Source organism: Bradysia coprophila, chromosome II (genome assembly GCF_014529535.1).
Source record: "Bradysia coprophila strain Holo2 chromosome II, BU_Bcop_v1, whole genome shotgun sequence".
Taxonomy (NCBI): Eukaryota; Metazoa; Arthropoda; class Insecta; order Diptera; family Sciaridae; genus Bradysia; species Bradysia coprophila.
In genome coordinates this window covers 5,206,882-5,229,452 of record NC_050735.1, presented here as the reverse complement: position 1 = coordinate 5,229,452, position 22,571 = coordinate 5,206,882, and the positions used below count along the sequence as shown (strand labels likewise).

At 36.5% G+C, this 22,571-nt stretch overlaps 1 protein-coding gene across 3 annotated transcripts; it reads left to right on the top strand.

Annotated features, from left to right (window-relative positions):
- The first annotated feature begins 1,628 nt into the window (after window positions 1-1,628).
- LOC119067983 (zinc finger protein 2 homolog) lies at window positions 1,629-21,902 on the top strand. 3 transcript variants are annotated; one of them, XM_037171341.1, is made up of 12 exons: window positions 1,629-2,059; window positions 2,122-3,187; window positions 3,253-3,585; window positions 3,686-3,861; window positions 3,932-4,006; window positions 4,067-4,109; window positions 20,646-20,687; window positions 20,794-20,969; window positions 21,044-21,118; window positions 21,179-21,271; window positions 21,335-21,418; window positions 21,486-21,902. In XM_037171341.1, exons 1-12 carry the CDS (start codon window positions 1,835-1,837, stop codon window positions 21,822-21,824), a joined length of 2,727 nt encoding a protein of 908 aa, XP_037027236.1. In that variant the 5' UTR covers window positions 1,629-1,834; the 3' UTR covers window positions 21,825-21,902. The 3 variants fall into 3 exon arrangements, with proteins under 3 accessions (XP_037027236.1, XP_037027245.1, XP_037027251.1); XM_037171350.1 differs by lacking the exons at window positions 3,686-3,861; window positions 3,932-4,006; window positions 4,067-4,109; window positions 20,646-20,687; XM_037171356.1 differs by lacking the exons at window positions 20,646-20,687; window positions 20,794-20,969; window positions 21,044-21,118; ... (1 more) ...; window positions 21,335-21,418; window positions 21,486-21,902 and adding exons at window positions 4,223-4,306; window positions 4,374-4,805 and having other exon boundaries at window positions 1,630-2,059; window positions 4,067-4,159.
- Window positions 21,903-22,571: the final 669 nt, after the last annotated feature.

The following is a 22,571-nucleotide window of genomic DNA, read 5'->3' as shown; positions in this document are numbered from 1 at the left end:
GCGAGCTATGTCAGCCATAACTAAAAGGAAATCCACACTTTCTAAGTAGTGACACCGGTTTCCCTGATACAAAAATGAGTGTATTTCAATTGGGCGGTATCCCGGTATAAATAAAAGGAAAATCCACACTTTCTAAGTCGGTATTCCGGCATTCGTGATACAAAATGCGTGTATCTCAGTTGAGATACCGACATTCGTGATACAAAATGCGTGTATCTCAGTTGGGATTCCGGCATCCGTGATACAAAATGCGTGAATATCAGTTGGGATACCAGTATCCCGGTATAAGTAAAAGAATTATCTACACTCGGTATACCGGCATCCGTGATACAAAATGCGTGAATATCAATTGGGATACCGGCATTCGTGATACAAAATGCGTGTATCTCAGTTGAGATACCGACATTCGTGATACAAAATGCGTGTATATCAGTTGGGATTCCGGCATCCGTGATACAAAATGCGTGAATATTTTTTTTTTTACATAATCACAGCCTTTATTCAACACTTTCTTTTGACTTCTTTACAAGGTACATAACACAAATCGTCGGGATTAATCAGAACAGATTTTACAGCGACATGAACTTCAATTAATTTTATGCATTTAAGCTACTATAATTTACCAATTAACATTCCGCGCATCGAATGTATTAAAACAAGACAAATGCGTGAATATCAGTTGGGATACCAGTATCCCGGTATAAGTAAAAGAAAAATCTACACTCGGTTTACCGGCATCCGTGATACAAAATGCGTGTATCTCAGTTGAGATACCGACATTCGTGATACAAAATGCGTGTATCTCAGTTGAGATACCGGCATTCGTGATACAAAATCCACATTTTCTAGGTTGGGATACCGGTATCCCTGATACAATATGCGTCGGTATTAGAATAAAATCTGCATCTCAAAAATATATGTGCCTGAAACGCAACTGAATCTACCGCCAACCTATCACCAAGTACTCGTAAAAATTTTCTAAATCAAGTTAGCCATTGAAAAGTGCATATATGAGTGCGAAATGTCCCTATCTAATCTCGCGCGGAGCATTGCCACAGTTTATATAGAAACCTGAAATTTTTGTTTTTTCGAATTTAATTTTTGTTAAAAGTATCTACTTTCACAAGAAAGTTTGAATTCTACCACCACATGACACACCATGATTTGTGAACATATTTACCCATCTCACCTCATTCACAATGATAAAATTTTTCCGTGTCAATATCGTTTTCGTTATTGTTGAGAATTATTGGTTTTGTCGTTATTGTGTGATTTGCTAAAGTTATCTATTAACTCAATAAATAAATAAATAAATACCCACCCACTTTGCTTAGTCTTCATTTACACTTACGAAAAAAACTTTCGGTTTCTCTCCCGTTTACAAATTAGGGATTAGAAAAGAGGCGCGGCTTAGCTAAACAGTGGCAAAACGGAGTGGCTTTATAGGTCGGTTCCAAGGCTATTTGAGCTGTCAAATGTCAACCATAGAGCCATAACCAAAAAATTGTTTTTGACGAAATATTCGCAGAAGCGTTGAGGTCGAAAATCAACGAGTCAAAAATCGTTTTTACCGTGAAAATCAAGCAATACGATAACGTTATCAAATTCGAAATTATGTTAACCGGGACACGGCTGTCAAATTCATCTGTCAACATTTTTCGAAACTTTCTGTTTATGAAAGGTTCATGTCAAGAAATTTATTTTGTTTACATCCATCGCTTATTATTAAAGAGATGATTTTTGTCCGAACAAACGAATATTTAAAGACATGAGGAACGGCGGGACATTCTACTTTCAGTCACATATGCAATTGTAACACTTCGAAGAAAGGACTATGGAGACGGATCCTCTAAATCTAGGCCCTTCGATTACATTGAATTGTTTGGACACAAATGATCCCATTAGCAATTCGAATCAATCTGGGAAATTTAGCCATGCACGGAAAGTTCATCTCAAATCTCCAGTCGCTCCCGATTTCATTTGCTTTGTGTGCAACAATGAATTCGATGATGTGGCCAAATTGCATGTTCACATGTCGATGAAGCATAAGGGTATCAAGGTACGTTATAACATTCAAGTTAAAGGGCGAAACACAAACTTTTCACTATTCAATCCATTTAGCCATATCGATGTGAATATTGCACGAAAGCTTTCGCAACAACGAAAAGTGTGTGTGTCCATCTGCAGCTACATCATTTCGGTCGTGATGATAAGTACCTTTGCCTGCAATGCAAAACATATTTTCATCAATCCAATGAACTGGTTCACCATAATGCAATCGTCCATAAGAAAACCCATCCGTGTGGGACATGCTGCAAATGTTTTACGCAAATTAGCGAACTGTCGTTGCACGAACGACTGCATTCGTTTGACAAACCATTTCGTTGTCTGCAATGTGACGAAGTTTTTCTGTCACAATCAAGTTTATCCGTACATGTACAACGGGTTCATGAGTTCAGCATCGGTCGACAGGTGCATTGTCCCTTGTGTGACTATTCATTTTCCAAACAAAGTGATCTGAATGCTCACATTTATGTGCATGACGATGATGGGCCAAAACCTTTCGAATGTCCTGACTGTGCCGAATTGTTTGATGGTCTGGAACTATTTGTTGAACATATCGAACTGCACGAGAAAATCAGTCAGGAAGCAGTCAAGGAGCCAGCACAAAATACGAACAACGAAACTTCAGAACCTCTGGACAGTGATGGAGAGTCTAACTATTTTATGGACCAGTCAGTTGATGGTACTTATGACGATCCAGGCGACGACATTGAGAACAATCTAACTAAGATGGGCGTTACGCTATCCTACACTTGTCCAATATGCCAGAAAATGTACGAAGACATCACCGAATTTAATGCTCATTGTGGAACACATGAAACGCCGGTAGAGACTAGTCAGACTAGTCATTCCGCAAAATCACTGCCGAAGTCAATGGAAGGAATGCTCAAGCCAAACCGCCCCAAGACCACTCGTACTGCCGTGTCTTTGAAGTGGCAGGAAAATGATAACAAAGTTCGCAATTTCTCGTGTGAAAAGTGCAATCGATCATTTACCATGGCCAGCACGTTAAGTCTACATTTGCGGCGAACCCACTTGGGTATTAAACCGTACAAATGCCAAGTATGCCAAATGGCCTTTGCTCAATCTAGCGATTTGATCAAACATATTCGGAAGCATACAGGTGGGATATCTTGGTTCAACTCAATGTTTTGACTTGATCTTAATGAAAATCTTTTCCCACATCAGGTGAGAAGCCCTATTCCTGTACCACTTGCGGTGCACGTTTTTCGCAAAATCGCAATCTACGCAACCACATGAAAATCCATACCGACGAACCAAGCGTATGTAAGTATTGCAATAAGAAATTTTTGATCGACACAAGCCTGGTCCAGCATCTGAAGAAGCACGAAGGTCCGAATGTCGTCAACTGTACGGTGTGCAAGATTCCGTTCTCAACGCAAAATTTCTTGGACAAACATGCCAAACGATGTATGAAGAAGGAGAAACATCAATGCACCGAATGCCTCAAATCATTTGTCAAAGCTGGTGATTTGGTTAAGCACAATCGGAAGCATACGGGTACGTTTAGAGAGCAGAGCAAGCGCATTCTGTCAAGGATTCATTTCTCTTTAAGAACTTTTTTTTTCCAATTTGCACGTTTGTTTGTCCATCGTTTCAGGTGAACGACCCTATGTGTGTACGCTCTGCAATAAAACGTTTTCACATCCAACTAGTTTACGGAATCATAGCGCTGTGCATACGAAATTGAGGCCGTTCATTTGTTCATTTTGTGGTCAGGCGTTTTCTTTTCACGGCAACTTGAAAGTGCATTTACTCAGTCATTCGGGAGAGAAGGTAGATACACCATTCAAGGCTTGAATGTATGAAGATTTTGTTGACAAAATTTTATCTGTCTCTTAAACAGCCGTTTTCATGTCAAGTGTGCGGAAAGTCATTCGCTCGGTCAGCAAATCTCAAAGAGCACGTTAAGATACATACGGTAACGATCACAGCTGCATGTTTGCTCGATTCAGCCTTTAAATTTGAATTAAAATTCCAGGGCGAGAAAACCCACAAGTGCACCATTTGCCTCAAATCATTTACAAATTCGTCCACTTTTTCGAAACATAAGAAAATCCACAGTGGAGAGAAGGTAAGTGATTTTCTCGCCTTTATTCCAACCAATTATCTGTTAAACCTGAACTTGATGTTAAAGCCTCACCATTGTTCGGTGTGCGATCGAAGCTTTTCGCAAAACGCCCATTTGCTCAAACACACCAGGATCCATACAAACGAAAAGGTATGCAAACTGTTCGATCAATAATAAGGATTTTTCACATTACTTCCCACCAATATTCCCACAACAGCCGTACGGTTGTGACGTGTGCAATAAATTCTTCCGACGATCGGACACCTTAGCCAATCATCTTCGAACGCATCTGAAGGAAGACCGAAATAATTACCACAAACTTACCGCTACCGACACAACAGAACAATTGGCGGAATTACAAGAAGTGCCTGTTCCGACGCTCGATGTGCAATTAATTCAGCAGTCCAATCAAATTGTCGAAGATGTTCCGCAGATTATTTACACAATTACGGGGCCGACAAATGTGACCGGAGTGGCTGTCGATCAAATGAATATGGAACTGCTGAACGATGCTCAAACCAATTCTCATTTTATTATAACGTCGTTGTAGGAGTGGGAGGCTCCATATAATGCCATATATATATGGTTGTTGATTGTTGACGTTATTATCTCTTGCAATAAATAACACAAATTCTTTGGAATAGAACTGCAATCTTCAGACTTAAAACCCGACGACCGTAAAAGTGCAATTTTTTATGTGACTCTAGCCAACAGTGACTTTGAATTTAACTATGAAACCAAATTTTTGCTTAAAACACCGCAGCCCTTCATAGTCAACACGCGAAAATCAGAAAGCAAAAATTTGATTTGGAAAGCAGAGAAAAATTTCTTCTTTTAATTGCTTTGTAGCTGCAGGACAATCCTTAGAGGTTCGCTGAGGAAGCCAAAATTTTTCATTCTTTCTACTACGCATAACTTAGTACACATGAGTTTTAAGCCCAATAAGACCCTATTTGCTTCGTGACAACATAATGTTAGTGTAATGAATTTTGTAACCGCCTTGGATAATCGACCAATCTGTGAAAGCAACTTCTATCCCCTGATTCCTCGACTCAGACGTTACTTCACCACCCAGGCCGTCTATTACTTATATCTCTATACTGGAAGGATTAAAAAATCCCCAACACTCGGTGCCAGTATACTACTGAGAAGTGATACACACGACTGTTCGATTTGATATGCCTTTATTCCTTGTAATTCAACCGTATTTATACCCCTAAAGGGCTTGCTTGATCATTTTTAATTCAAAAGCTAAGTTGATACAATATAAATTCCCTCAAAATTAAAGTGATTTTCACGGAGCAAGTGTTTCAATAAGAGAAACTAGAATTCAATATAAAACATTAGAATTTTCGACACTCCCACCTATCCGAAAGAAAACTTGAGGATATTTAACTAGTTATGCCAAATCGTTGGACTGGTTTGATCATTCTTCCACTCTTCGTACATTGAACGCGAACTGGTTGATCGGCAGTTGTCTCCTTCGAATTGTTTTCCTTTTTGCATTTCCTTGATTTTGTTCCTTTTGGTGCTGTTTGCTTTGGTGTGTCCAAAACCTCGATTTCTTTCATGTGATGATGTGGTATTCCAAATGTGGAGACGACTTCCCCTTGACGAATTTCCAGCGGGATGAGTTTCTTCACTGGACGTTGAATTTCTCCTGTTGTCGTTTTTACTCTCGCGACCCGGACGGCACCATCGGTACTTTCATAAACTTCCACAACCTTTGCCAATGGCCACAATGTCCTCTTTTGATTTTCGTTGATTACCAGCACGAGCTCTCCAACTTCTATCGGTCTGCTTGCCTTTTGATTGCCGCGGTGTTTGAGTCGGCTTAAATATTCGGATCGAAATCTTTCTCGGAGTTCTTTTTTTACTTCCATCTGATGTTGTTGCTTTTTGTTTAATTTCTCGGCGCTTATGATATCCAAATCCGGAGTTCCAAATTCTGTTAGGTCTTTAAGGAACATTGATGGGGTGAGTGCTTGCAATTCTGTTGGATCGTCTGTTATGTACGTTATTGGTCTCGAATTGACCACTGCTGATACTTCGCACAAGACGGTTCGCATTTCGTCGTATTCCAAACTTGATTTTTCCAGAACTCGTTTTAGTACGCCCTTGACCACTCCAATTAAACGCTCCCACCAGCCTCCCCACCATGGTGCTTTTGATGGTATGAATCGCCAATCGATCTTCTCTACGGCTGCCACTTCATGTATCTGTTTCCAATCGACTTCCTTCAGACTATTATCAGTTCCTGTTAAGTTTGTACCATGGTCACTGTACATAATCTTTGGTCTACCATAGGTTGCAATGAAACGTCTGAGTGACCGAATGAAAGCTTCGGTGGTGAGTGATGTGACAATATCGAGTATTACCACCCTATATATGGCGCATGTATATAGAATGACCCAAGCCTTCGTACCATCTTGCAAAAATAAATGTCCAGTTAAATCAAAACCTGTTACTTCGAATAGCGCAGCGTCTCGTATCCTATCCAATGGTAATTGCGCAGGTTCGGTTACGAAAGGTTTTGCGGAAAACCACCGGCAAATGAAACATTCTCTGATTACTCGTTTTATCGCAACTCTTGATTTGAGGATCCAAAATTTCTCTCTCAATAGTACCATCGTTGTTAGGATACTTGCATGTGCATTGTCTCGGTGATAATACTCAATTATCATTCTTACGATTGGATGATTGTTTGGTAATAACGCTGGAGTCTTAAATGATTCATTATCATTCCGACGCGATATTCTTGTTTTTACTTTCAGTACTCCATGTTCGCCTTGCACTACTTCCAAATTGTTCAGTACTGGATCGTTTATCGTAAATGCTTCATTTTGAATCATCCAAGTGATGTAATTTTCAGCTTCTGTTAATTCACCTGCTGATATTTTTCCACGTATTTTATCTTTATTTGGCTTCGCACGATTTTTTATCAATCGCTTCATAGTTGCTGTAAATCGAATCATCCGTGCATAATCGATTCGCAAATTGACTAACCAAGAAGAATCTACTTTTGTTCGAGCTATTTCCCAATTACAAATTACGATCTTTTTCTTCTCGATGTTGACTGCTTCTTCATCGTGAACTGCTAATGAAGTGGGCCACTGTTCTTCTGATTGTTTTAGCCATGACGGACCCTCCCACCAGCTCGAATCGATAAGTTGATTCGCTGTACATCCTCTCGAAGGTAGGTCGGCTGGATTCATGTCCCCAGGAATGTGTCGCCATGATTCTGTTTCGGTTATTTTTCTGATTTCTTCAACTCTGTTCCATACGTATATCCCCCATTGATCATCGTTCGTAATCCAATGAAGAGCGTTTGCTGAGTCGGTCCAATTGATGCATCTGACGTTTCCCAATCCCATAGTCGTCTTTACATTTGATAACAGTCTGGCTGTTATGAGGCATCCTAGTAATTCTAAACGGTTGGTGGATAGTTTCTTGATAGGAGCAATTCTCGTTCTGCATTGGACTAGTTGAACTTCAACCCCGGATGTATTTTCGATACGGACGAATACTGTAGCTGCATATGCCTTTCTGCTTGCATCTGCAAATGAGTGCAATGTCAGTGAAGTCATGTTATCTTCTGAAAGACCAATCCATCGTGGTATTGATATTGACTTTATTGCTGTCAATTGTTTGCACCACTTGCGGAATTCTTTCTCGGTTGCGTCTGGAACGGGTACTTTCCATCCAAGTTTCTGTATCCAGCATTCCTGCAATAACGTTTTCGGTAAAATGATTAACGGTGTTGTGAAGCCGATTGGATCAAAAATTTGGTGTGCCACGGATAGAATTTTTCGTTTGGTGATTGGTTCGTTGCCGATATCGTTGCCTTTATTAATATCGCAAGTTAATTTGTCTTTGGCCAAATTCCATTTTAGTCCAAGAACGAAAACTTCTTTTTCTGGATTTGAATTCGGTGCATTCCACTCCCATCCTCTCAATTCGAACTTTCTTGTGGCTAATAATTCTGTCGCTTCATCTATGAACTTCTTTACGGTTTGTTCATCTTTAACACTTGTTACGCAGTTGTCGACATAATTTGCATATTTTAGCTGCTCTGCTGTTTCTCGGAATTTTTCTGGTGATGTGGTTAATATCTCGTTGATTAATGTTGCCAATATGAATGAACTGCATGTAAGTCCGAACACTAATCGTTTATGCCGATAAACTTTTACTTTGTCCGAATTCTCGTGCCACCACAAAAACCGAAGAAAATCTCTGAATTCAGGCTTGATACTTATCTGTAAAAATGCTTTCTTTATATCCGACAGCAATCCAAATTTCCACAATCGAAATCGTATGATGACGGATGTGACCATTTCTAGTAAGTTTGGTCCTTTTATCAAACAATCGTTTAATGATAACGATTTCTTCTCCTTGGCTGATGCATCGAACACTGGTCTTACTGGTGTTGTTGTGCTGTTCGGATTTAATACTGGTTTGTGTGGCATGTAATGGCTGAATTTACTTAATTCTTCTTCGGGTACTTCTTCTATTATTCCGTCTGCCATCCAGTCATTAAATATTTTCTGGTACACTCGTTTCAAGTCTGGACTAAGCTTCTTTGACATAGACAATAATCGTTGTTCTGCGATGTTCTTGTTGCTTTTGATTGGTGGACATCCCTTCATAAATGGAAGATTTATTTCGAATCTTCCCTTCTGATTGATTTGCAATGTTTTCTTAAATTCTTGTTCTGCTGTTGCGATGCACATTTCTTTTTTCTTTGTTTCTGCCGAGTCCTCTATTCCAATTAAATCCAAGCGCCAAAGATCAGAAACGTTTGCTTCTTTTACGAATAATGTGTGTACTAGTAGTGTCTTGTTACTACTTTGCACTGGTACTTTTCCCATAATCGTCCAACCAATGCTGTAATTCATTGCGACGAAATTTTCGTACTCATCAAGTTTCACTATTTCGATCAATAATTTTCCAGCGATATCGTTACCAATGAGTAGTTCTATTTCCGATGAATCATTTCCGACATCTGATAAAGTTATGTTCTGTTGTTGAAGTTTTTCGAGCCATTCTCCTTTTTGTATACGTTCCACATCTCGACAAATTTGGTTTTGCTCCAATACGTCGAAGTTGCAACTGTACAATCCATTCAGATTTTCTACTTGGATATTATATCTATAATGGGTTGTTTCTTCGATTTGACGACCACCAAATAACTCGTGTAGTAGTTTTTCCTGTCCAACACTCTTAAATTCCAATTCTGTTATCAATCTCTTCAACATATACGTTTTATGAGATCCACAATCGATAGCTGCTCTTACGATCTTTGATTTACCTTTGTTTCGTTTACGTACCATCAATGTACACAAGACGGTTGCTTCTTTACCAGTTGTTAATAAATTCGATGTTGCTTTTGTATGTAATTCCTCCGACTTCTTTGAAATACTCAACGTAGTGTTTGTTTTCGTCTTGCGACACATCAATTGATAATGACGGCCTCCACAATCCAAGCATTTGAGTCTAGATTTATTCAAACAATCTTTCGTCAAATGACCTTTTGATAAACATGAGAAACAGGCTCGTTGTTCTTCACATAATTTCTGTCGTTCCGCTTGTGACATTTTCTTGGCGTCGAGGCATTGATTACTGTAATGAGACTTTTTACAGAAAATGCAATTCTTACGATTTTCTTGCAACGATGAATCTTTCACCAACAATCCTGCTGCTGTTGGTGTTTCATTATTATACTTTTCTTCTCTTTTCGTAGTACGTTTTGTGTGTTCGGTAAAACCATGCCGGGCTAATGAAATTCTTTCCTCGCTTTCTACTTCTCCTTTTAGGAATAGCATCAAATGACTGAGTTTATCGATTCCAGCTGCAGTATGAGTTGGTACAATACGATGTCGTTCCCAAGCTCTGAGAATTTCTTCCGGTAGACATGACTCAACCAGCGGGTATAATATTGCGACGAAATCATTTCTGGTCACTTCCAGCGATTCCAATGCCCGTAATTGAGTCTCCATCTTGTCGTACAATGATGAGAGATCAATTTTCTTTGACGTATTGATCACGTTCGCCATTACCAGTTTCAATAACTCTCGGACGTACACCTCGACCAGTGTGTCCTTATTGCCAAAACGGTCTTTTAGATGCTTTACCACCTTCTGGTAATTCTCGGCGGTCATGGGAAAGCTGTCCACAATTTCTCGTGCTTTAGAATTTTCAGTTGTTGATTGTCGCAAATAATGAAATTTGTCTTCTTCCGGCATTTCATCATCTTTATGTATTTTCTGGAACTGTGCCCAGAATGGTAACCATTCTTTAATTTCACCCCCAAATTTTGTGAATTCGATTTTCGGTAGTTTATATTTCTTTGACTTCTTGATGGTTGTTATGAACGTATCTGTTTCGTTATCGTTCTCTGTTTTGGCTGGTTGGAAAAAAACCTCCATAAACGAGTCCACTTTTCTCCTGGACAAAAAAAGTTTATCCTCGTATTCTGATATTCTCTCGATTTCTTGCTGTAATTCTTCTTCTGTTGCTTTTGCATTCACCATTTCGTCCAATATCTCTCTATCCAAACTGCTGATTTGTTCCCCCTTTCTTTCAATTGCATCCATTGTGGCTTGTATGTCTTCCTTCTTGCTATTTGGATCTTTAAACAGTGCTTCGATTGCATTGACTCCCTTGGTGAATGCAGCTCGCAACGGTGTTCGTAACAATTTTTTTTTTGTCCATGATTGCCGTTGTACCAAGTGACTGGATGAATCCTATTTTTTTTCAGTGTAGCTTTCTTGATTACTTCTTTTAGTTCTCTTGCTTTTGCTACAACTTCTTTCAACACGACGGTTGAATCTTTAATTATAGGTGCTGCTGCGTATGCTGCTTCAATATGGAACGGTAAATTCTTCTTCAGTGGCTTAAAAGCTGGAGCCGTTACTGTTGATAGAGTCGGTAATTTCGGTACCTTCTCTACCTCTCCTCTGTGGATTGTTTTTCTGCGTGGATGTTGCTTGATATCGTCCAATTTTTGTTTTACCCGGTGGCAAATTGCATTGGAATTTTCTTTCTCTTCTGGATCGACCTTCGTGTTCGTAACGTAATGTGATATTCGCTGCTTGACTTTCATGCTCATGCGTACTGACCAATTAAACCAAGTGCCAGACCACGTTGGGCGCCATGTAATGAATTTTGTAACCGCCTTGGATAATCGACCAATCTGTGAAAGCAACTTCTATCCCCTGATTCCTCGACTCAGACGTTACTTCACCACCCAGGCCGTCTATTACTTATATCTCTATACTGGAAGGATTAAAAAATCCCCAACACTCGGTGCCAGTATACTACTGAGAAGTGATACACACGACTGTTCGATTTGATATGCCTTTATTCCTTGTAATTCAACCGTATTTATACCCCTAAAGGGCTTGCTTGATCATTTTTAATTCAAAAGCTAAGTTGATACAATATAAATTCCCTCAAAATTAAAGTGATTTTCACGGAGCAAGTGTTTCAATAAGAGAAACTAGAATTCAATATAAAACATTAGAATTTTCGACAGTTAGCTATCCAATGACACCTTGTCGCTAGTTGCTTATGGGAGAACATCTTAAAAAGAAAGATAATTTTTTCGGTCTTTGATCGCCTCCACAACTAGCCGGCTTTTTACTTTTCTAGAGATATACAAATGGCTGAATCCCTCATAAGATTTTCAAAAAAAAAAATGTATAAACTGTCACGCCGTACTTCCTTCCCCTTGTGCTTTGCGTAACTTAATTCTAACGTCAAAATCACATTGACTTCGAACAACGCACTTCAAGCAAAAGTTCTGTCAAATAGAATAGTATTTGTATCTCATGACAAACCAACGTATCTCCAGAGATAAATAGCAACAAAGCATATCCTAGAATTCTGTCAGAATTCTACGAAATGTTTTATTATTTTTTTAAAATTCCAGGAATTCTGTAAAATTCTCAGAACTGTCAACGGAGATCAGGGCCGGATTAGCATTTACAGCGCCCTGGGCAACGAGCCTTGCAGCGCCGCATGAAAAATTTATTAAAGAAATTGTTTCGGAAACAATGTTTCCTACATTGTCAACCAAATCAAATAAAATGTTTTCAACATTTCCTCAAGAATATTATTTTCTAAGTAATGTGTAGTTAGAAACGGCGAGCGAGGCGAGGTGGCAAGCTTATAACCATATATGAATGAGAGATATATGATATAACCAGAGTTTTCGTGATTAATTCGCAAAACTTTCCCACAAACAAAAATCAAGTAAAGTTATAAAAAGGTTTCGCTCGTATTTTTCGGGATTTTAAGTTTGAAGTTTGTAGAATGAATCCGAAACAATTTTTTCTTGAAATTCTTCTTGAAGAACAAATCAAATCAAACAAATTTATTTAGCAAATAGCTATTTTCAAATACAAAGTTCCATAATCACAGACATTGAAAAATGAACACTACATTTCAAATTTACATCACAATTCTATAGTTTCATTCAGGTGTTCTTTCAATTTACACTCGAATGTCCTCTCATTATTCTCACTTTTCACTTCCCTTGGAAGATCGTTAGAACATGAACGCGTTGTGAGGAAAAACCAAGAAAAAAACGTGAATTTTTGACACAATATTTGTGATACTGTTACAGTTTCATTATATTGCGAGATTTACTCTACTTGGTAAGGCAACGCACTGCTCCTAGCATGAAAACTACTTTGACAAACGTCGAATTTGGAGGCTTTTGTGATGAGAGCTACCGCTTAAGATTGATTGTATTGTGTGTTTGAACTCACACAACTAAAACAAGTCACCTATCTTCACGAAAGAAACGCAGTGCCTACTGTGACTTCATCAGCCTCCAAATATTTCTTATGTTCATGCTAGGAGCAGTGCGTTGGGTAAGGTCATGATTCGGAAAAAACGACAAAAAAACAGAACTCTTAGTACGATAAACTTTTATTTAGCTGGAATAACATTGTAAACCACACTGAATCACTTCTTCGGGTAATTTTTTTGATAATATGCTGCCCATGCTTCTGCTGAACTGGTTTTTGACTCTTTCGTTGGTAAGCATGTTGACATGCAATTCGAAGACCCACAGCCGGGACAATTGGGCTTTTTTTCGGTTTTATAAGCTGAGTATAGTGCTCCGCAATGCGGCTCCTTACACTGAACACCTTTTAGTTGTGAAGACATCGCCTTGTTTTCTTCTAACTCCCTTTGGTTCATGATGAAAAAAGAAACTGTGTTCGGTAACACAACGACAACCCCTTTTATATATTCCGTCGACAATATTGTAAAGGAATGGAATTATTTCTCAATCATTAATTAATTCAAATGATTCTTGAAGATCTCATACTACTTAATTTTGAGATAACGCCTTTAAATAGATTATCATTATAGTAGCAAGTTAGGCGATTAAAGATGATGCAACAAGAATTTTGTATACCATTGTCGATTGCATTATATTTTCAATATTCGTTAAATAACCGCCAAATGCTTGCGGGAGTATTTCTACTCAAGAAAGTCTTTTGATTTATGAGAAATTCAAAATACATTGACTATATGGAAAATGTATGATTGAACTAGTACAAGAGAAAGACCTCTTAGAGAGAAAAACAATTAAGAAATTCCGAAGATGAAAATCTTGGTTTTTTATGAATAAGCGCATATGGGAAAACAATAAAATTTAATGGGTTTTTTACGACTTGCTATACCTTCAATGTTAAATTCACTATAAGTAAAGGTTTAACGCTAGCTAAGGATTCATTCAGTTTAATTCAGTTTAATTTATCTTAAGTTGTCTCACCCGACCCGCGACTATTAGAATTAACCATACTAAAAGTGACATTGTGTTTTTGTGTGTAATTGAATTAATTTCTAATAAAGTGTTTGAAAATAAAGAAGTGATTTTTAATATTCTTCATGGCGATCCTAAGCCAGTACGAATTTCTGGCGTGATATTTTTCAAAGCGGACTTAGAAAAATTTCAATAATTAAAATAAAACACTTTGAAAAATTTTGTGAAAAATAAAATGTTGTGGACTTAGACAAAATATTAATTTAAAATAACTTGGAAAAATTTGTGAGGTGATGTTCATGTGAAAAAAAAAAGATTTTGGCTTAAATAAAATGAAACAATCTTACAGTTTTATTTTCCATAGAAATATTTTTGGAGCATAAACCTAAGAAAGGAAAAGTAATCTAGGTGTACTGTAAGTACGCGGCTCTTCGGGGCACTAGACGAAACCGAGTAAAGGTTAAGTTGTAAAATACGTTGATGGAAAATATGTCGAAACAATGAAACATTTGATTAAAAACATTTGTGCAATTAATGAATTACCGAAATTTCCGATACGCAATTTATAAACTAAAAAAAATTGTGTACATATCAACAAAGTGGACTGGAATTTTTATAGAAAATATGCAAGCACAAGCAGCGTATTAAAAACAGTATCAACGTTAACATTGAATCATTGAAACAATTCGAGTATGCAGCAATACATGAGTATATTCAGTAGAGGTGATTGACTTCCAAGACGAATAATGCACGACAACCCAGTGACGATATAGTAGCAGCAACAACAGCAACAGGAGCAGCCAGAACTCATTCGATTAAACATCCAGAATACACAAGAATTGGAATATTCAGCTTTAAGTACAATAATTTTGTTTTTCTTTTCTTGTAAATTGTGAATATAAAACAATTATGATGATTTTTGGACATGAATTATGGTCAATTCCGATAAAATATTGGATTTATAAGGTACTACAGAATTTTAAAGAGTATATAAGTGATTAAATAAAACAAACTTTCCAAGAAGTAATATCATTGAATTATTTTTTTTTTTTTGGTAAACACTTAGAAGCACGAAAAAAAAAGAAGATTTTTCTTGTTTTAATTAAAGAAAGTAATTAGAAAAATTCATTAAAAAGACAATCTGATTCTGAGGTAAATTATATAAAAGTGAAGTTAAATATTTCATTTTATTAATAAATTTGGTTTTCTTTTGTCGATTCGCAATCTATCACATTTCTTACTGCAATAATTGGAATGAGTTGTATTATAAAAAAAAGAAAAAATATGGCAACTTCTATTGATTATTATTTAAAAACTTTCAATGAGATTAAACATCAGTTAATAAAAATTCAAGATAGTTTCGAATCTCCAGTTCAATTGATTATTGAAGAATGTCCATCCTTCAATTCTTTGCCTATAGTTCATGTTAGTGATTTAATTTTGACTGTTGAAAAATGGGATAAATGAAGAATTTTGGAAATTGTCCGAATGAATTTATAGAGATAGATTTAGTGAGAGTAATGGAAGATGGCAAAATGTCTGAATTGTTCAAAAACCTTCAAATGAAAGCAACATATTTTGGAATTCATACTATAGTTTGGCCTTTGAGTGATGAAATTTTTTCATATGTGACTGTCCAAGAAATGATTTTAGAAGGAAAACAGATTTTGAAAGATTTGAAGATAAAAATAACGAATAAACCGACGATTTTGTACGACAAGCTAGACCAAATTCAGTTGATTAAAGATTGCCACATTAATTTAAAAACACAGAAACATAACGCTTATGAGAGAGTATTTAGGACATTGAAATATGGAAGACAAGTGTTTTGGAAAAATCTTTGTGCAGACATAGTGAGAGTTATCGTCAATTGTGCAATTTGTAATTTTAAACGAACAAGAACTTTTTATAGTAGACAAATTCGAGACAGTTCAATCAATGATAATGTGAAATCAACGTCCTTATAGTTCCCATAATCATGAAGAAATAAAAAGCTCAGTACAAAGTGGAGAGGAAAAGTTGAGTAAAAGTAAAAAAGATACATCGTTATATCAAATGCAATGAATCCAATGAATCTTTCAAATTAACGCAATTAAATCAATGATTTTTGCCATGCAACTTATTTCACAATTAATTTTAACTAAATAATAAATTTTGACCACTTGATCAAATTGTGTACGACATTATCGACAGCTTGATAACAATAGTATAGAAAAGTGCAATGGTTGTCATTCTTCAAAATATTTATGTAATTTTAGTACTCTGACAAATAAATAATGAACGTTTTGATAAATGAACTCATTAGGCTCAGTTGCCTTAAGAACTGTGAACTTCAGATATTCATGCCAAGACCATGATTATTAATGTATAGCCTTTGCCGTAGCCCTTAGATTCACCTCAAAATTAATGGATCCAGTTAATCGTGATCAATTTTAATTTGTTAACATGTACCTAAGATCCTGTTAGGTTTAAATCTTGCAGTGTGTGCACAACACTGTCAAATTTTAATTGTAACCCACACGATTAATTAATCATTTTCACGTGTGTTGTTTGATTTATGTATAGGGCATTCAACCAATGTTTGTAATAATTTCATAATTGTCCCAAGTTATGACTGTTAGGTCAAACATTTTATTATTATTGAGGAGGTGAACATTTATTATATGAAGAATTCGAATTCAAATTTTAACGGCATAAACATTTAGTCATTACTACTTTTCTGGTATAATATTTATTGTTAAAGATACATTGACTAAGGTCAATGTCTATCGTGGTTCGAGTAAGAGGCCAGACAATAAATAAATTAATAGACAGGTTGAGTCTATTCCCAAGTTAGGCTAATATAAAGTAGAAAAATTGTTGAGTTCATGTTTAATTATGTCAATTCATTGAGTGTAATTCATCAATTGAGTATATCAAGAAGAAGAGATATTTGAATTTGACACATGCAAGGAGTAATTAACCTTAATTAGTGTCATTTATTTCACTTTTTGAATTTAAATTTCTTTTGATTATTACACTCAGTGATTAAAAATACATATGTTATGATAAACTAAGAAGCAGTAGCTATTTTAGAGCAAAACCATCCGTTAAAAAAAAGTTTATTAAAAGTAAGCTCATTTAAATTTGAAAACGAAGATTTATTACGATAAAACAAATTAAAAAAAAAACAAAATGAAGACAACAATGAAAAAAAAAACAAATGCACCTTTCGAAAATTATGCAACGAATAGATTATTCAGTATTTTTTTTTTTTTGACAATTTTTTTTGTCCCCTAATTCAAAGTAAAATTCTTTTAAAGATCGTAAAGTGGCGAAATGTCAAAACTTTTCCTAAAACAAAAGAAGAATTGACTTTTACTCCAACACCAAAAATAAAAAAGCTTTCGATTTAGTTTCAATTGATACTATTGGACCTTTTCCAACGTCCAATCGTGGTTGTTACAATTATAAAAATATGCTGTTACAATTATATGTGACTTAACTAAGTATCAAGTTACTATTCCCACAATAGATCATAAAGCAAATACTATAGCTAAAGCTATATTTGAGAATTTTATTCTTATCTGTGGACCAAAGAAAATATTGACTGATCGAGGTACAAAATATTTGAATTGAGGAATCGTGTACATTTTTGAAAATTCATAACACGTCAGCTGCATATCATCATAGAACGTTAGGTACAGTAGAAAGGTCACACATAACTTTTAATGAGTATATTCGATCGTACATCAGTGACAGTAAAACTGATTGGGATCATTGGTTATCATATTTTACGTATTGTTATAACACAACTCCATCCACCGCTATTAACAATTATTGCCCATTTCAATTAATTTTTGGAATTTTACCTCAAAATTATGAATTTTTGAATTCAGTTACAGTTTACAACATAGAATCATATCACAAAGAAACCAAATACAGATTACAAATTGCAAATCAATTCGCTCAGAAATTTTTGAAAAGATCTAAAGAGAAACGGAAAGTAATTTATGATGAAAATTGTAAACCTCAATCATTATTGCCTAATGATTTGGTATTGATTGAAGTAAATGAAAGACACAAATATAAAGTTAAGTCAATTAAAGAACCAAATATAACGATAGTCGATGACAAATGAGAAGAAAATTTGATTCATAAAGACAAAGTTTAAAAATTTGATACTTATTTTCATTATAGATTTTCTTAGTTAAGCAGTTAACTGGACTTATTGTCATTCTCCGAACTTGTTTTAATTTTAGGATAGGCGTCCGGGAGGTTAACCTAGTTTTAAAACAATTTTTGTTTTGTTTTTTTTTTTTTTTAAGTAGAATTTGGTTAAAGGTCGAGACAATTTAAGTGTTATATGAATATCACACTTTTTGTGAAAAGAGGAATAGCTAGTCGAAGTGAATGCGTGAATATTCATAATATTTTTTTTTTCTTTTGTCGTGTGATCCCTTATATCACACTTCTTGAGGGGAATGATGTAAAGGAATTATTTCTCAATCATTAATTAATTCAAATAATTCTTGAAGATCTCATACTACTTAATTTTGAGATAACGCCTTTAAATAGATTATCATTATAGTGGCAAGTTAGGCGATTAAAGATGATGCAACAAGAATTTTGTATACCATTGTCGATTGCATTATATTTTCAATATTCGTTAAATAACCGCCAAATGCTTGCGGGAGTATTTCTACTCAAGAAAGTCTTTTGATTTATGAGAAATTCAAAATACATTGACTATATGGAAAATGTATGATTGAACTAGTACAAGAGAAAGACCTCTTAGAGAGAAAAACAATTAAGAAATTCCGAAGATGAAAATCTTGGTTTTTTATGAATAAGCGCATATGGGAAAATAATAAAATTTAATGGGTTTTTTACGACTTGCTATACCTTCAATGTTAAATTCACTATAAGTAAAGGTTTAACGCTTGTTCTGGTGTTTGTTATTGTTTTCAACAGATAAACTATATGAAATGCATATTCAGCTACTACTTTTATCTTTCGTGAACGTACATTATATTGAAGAATATTAAAAATCACTTCTTTATTTTCAAACACTTTATTAGAAATTAATTCAATTACACACAAAAACACAATGTCACTTTTAGTATGGTTAATTCTAATAGTCGCGGGTCGGGTGAGACAACTTAAGATAAATTAAACTGAATGAATCCTTAGCAACGATATCTCATAATTATGAGATACACTGTAGTTTGAAACGTTAACAATTTTGATGGGATGACAATTTCATTCAAATTTATTGCTGTGCATTTTGTTATCCATAAAAAAATGGGTAAAATGAAACGTAATGAGAATAAATGACTTTGTCGATATGAAATTGCTGTCGTTCCGACATTTAAATTTCCGCACGAATACTTTGTCCTCCATTATATTTCTCTGACGCAGTGTTACAAACTTGAAACCATTAAAATTTTGTTTGTAAACATTGTTTTCGTTACAGCCGCCATTTGTCGTTAATCAATTTGAATCAATTGAAGCCATTAGTGTTTACGCAAAAAAGTGACGAAATTATTTAGTACAAATTTGTAGGTGCGCTGAATTTTCCATTTCATTCGAATAACTCAATAAATTTTTACGTTCAACAGGACGAAATGGAGCCCCGTCGAAAATTCTTTTCATTGTTTAACGGTGCCGTGCACTTTGCACCCGGAGCGACAGGCGATGATGTCCTAAAGGAGTGCGGCAGTTGTGGAATACAGTTTAAAGGAAACAACTGTCCCATCGCAAGTTGTCGAAACATTGCAATTGCAGTTCCCTTCAGAGGATTCAGCCCGGTACTCGACAGTCCTCGGATTGCGTCGGTAAACATTGCTCACAACAATTCAGGTAAATTTTCGTTACCAAATATCGAACGATTTTCACTGAAACAAGTGTCTTTAGCTGATCTCGACGCTACTCCAATCAGTCAACATTGCTTGGTGCCTGCAGCACGTAACGAATCGGTGGACATGTTCGATGGCTGTAACACGCCGATGTTGGACGACTTACCGGAAGAACAACCAGAAACACCGGAATCGCCTTTACCGATGGTACACAACGATGACTATTTACGTCAGTGTTTAGGGCTAGCTACGCCTCTGAAGGCTATATTGGATGAGGTGCGCGAAAAAATATTTTTAAACCCAGCCATAGACATACGGCACAAAGTCTACTTCGACGACATGCTATTCGATGCCAGGAAACCTCAAGTTCGTCCTTCTTTCCTTCTTCCCAGTTCGTCACCAATCTCAAATCCCAGCCGATCACCCATTTTCCCTCCCAATTTGTCACCAATTCCATACCCCACTCCATCTCGCACTCCATCTCCCATTACCAGTCCAATTGAGGCACAAACGTGCACCATATGTGGCTTCGACATCGGAAGTAGCTATCGCTCCAAGATACTTCAACAATTGTAGACACACAAGCCTCGAATGCCGTGCGGAGTCTGTGGGAAGTTCATAGCGAAGAGGAGTATTACAACGCATGCGAAGACTTGTCAGCCCAGTAACCGTCCTCGGCATACATGTTCGTTGTGTGGCAAAACTTATGCTAAGGCGAGAATTTTGAAAGAACACACAAAGTCAATTCATTCAAACCAATAAGGTGAGTCATCCTAATTTATTGGAAACAAACGAATTGGTAACGTTTCGTACGTCGGGATTGAACTCGTAATGTGATATTTGCAGCAACACAGTCGAATTCCTAACGTTATTGTCAAAGCTGGTGATTTGGTGAAGCACAATCGGAAACATACGGGTACGTTTAGAGTGCAGTGTGCAGAGCAAGCGCATTCTGTCAAGGATTGATTTCTCTTTAAGAACTTTTTTTTCCAATTTGCACGTTTGTTTGTCCATCGTTTCAGGTGAACGACCCTATGTGTGTACGCTTTGCAATAAAACGTTTTCACATCCAACTAGTTTACGGAATCATAGCGCTGTGCATACGAAATTGAGGCCGTTCATTTGTTCATTTTGTGGTCAGGCGTTTTCTTTTCACGGCAACTTGAAAGTGCATTTACTCAGTCATTCGGGAGAGAAGGTAGATACACCATTCAAGGCTTGAATCAATGTATGAAGATTTTGTTGACAAAATTTTATCTGTCTCTTAAACAGCCGTTTTCATGTCAAGTGTGCGGAAAGTCATTCGCTCGGTCAGCAAATCTCAAAGAGCACGTTAAGATACATACGGTAACGATCACAGCTGCATGTTTGCTCGATTCAGCCTTTAAATTTGAATTAAAATTCCAGGGCGAGAAAACCCACAAGTGCACCATTTGCCTCAAATCATTTACAAATTCGTCCACTTTTTCGAAACATAAGAAAATCCACAGTGGAGAGAAGGTAAGTGATTTTCTCGCCTTTATTCCAACCAATTATCTGTTAAGCCTGAACTTGATATTACAGCCTCACCATTGTTCGGTGTGCGATCGAAGCTTTTCGCAAAACGCCCATTTGCTCAAACACACCAGGATCCATACAAACGAAAAGGTATGCAAACTGTTCGATCAATAATAAGGATTTTTCACATTACTTCCCACCAATATTCCCACAACAGCCGTACGGTTGTGACGTGTGCAATAAATTCTTCCGACGATCGGACACCTTAGCCAATCATCTTCGAACGCATCTGAAGGAAGACCGAAATAATTACCACAAACTTACCGCTACCGACACAACAGAACAATTGGCGGAATTACAAGAAGTGCCTGTTCCGACGCTCGATGTGCAATTAATTCAGCAGTCCAATCAAATTGTCGAAGATGTTCCGCAGATTATTTACACAATTACGGGGCCGACAAATGTGACCGGAGTGGCTGTCGATCAAATGAATATGGAACTGCTGGAATTCTCATTTTATTATAACGTCATTGTAGGAGTAGGAGGCTCCATATAATGCCATATATATACATGGTGGTTGATTGTTGACGTTATTATCTCTTGCAATAAATAACACAAATTCTTTGGAATAGAACTGCAATTTTTTATGTGACTCTCGCCAACAGTGACTTTGAATTTAACTATGAAAGCAAATTTTTGCTTACAACACCGCAGCCCTTCATAGTCAACGCGAAAATCAGAAAGCAAAAATTTGATTTGGAAAGCAGAGAAAAATTTCTTCTTTTAATTGCTTTGTAGCTGCAGGACAATCCTTAGAGGTTCGCTGAGGAAGCCAAAATTTTTCATTCTTTCTACTACGCATAACTTAGTACACATGAGTTTTAAGCCCAATAAGACCCTATTTGCTTCGTGACAACATAATGTTAGCTATCCAATGACACCTTGTCGCTAGTTGCTTATGGGAGAACATCTTAAAAAGAAAGATAATTTTTTCGGTCTTTGATCGCCTCCACAACTAGCCGGCTTTTTACTTTTCTAGAGATATACAAATGGCTGAATCCCTCATAAGATTTTCAAAAAAAAAAAAAAAATGTATAAACTGTCACGCCGTACTTCCTTCCCCTTGTGCTTTGCGTAACTTAATTCTAACGTCAAAATCACATTGACTTCGAACAACGCACTTCAAGCAAAAGTTCTGTCAAATAGAATAGTATTTGTATCTCATGACAAACCAACGTATCTCCAGAGATAAATAGCAACAAAGCATATCCTAGAATTTTGTCAGAATTCTACGAAATGTTTT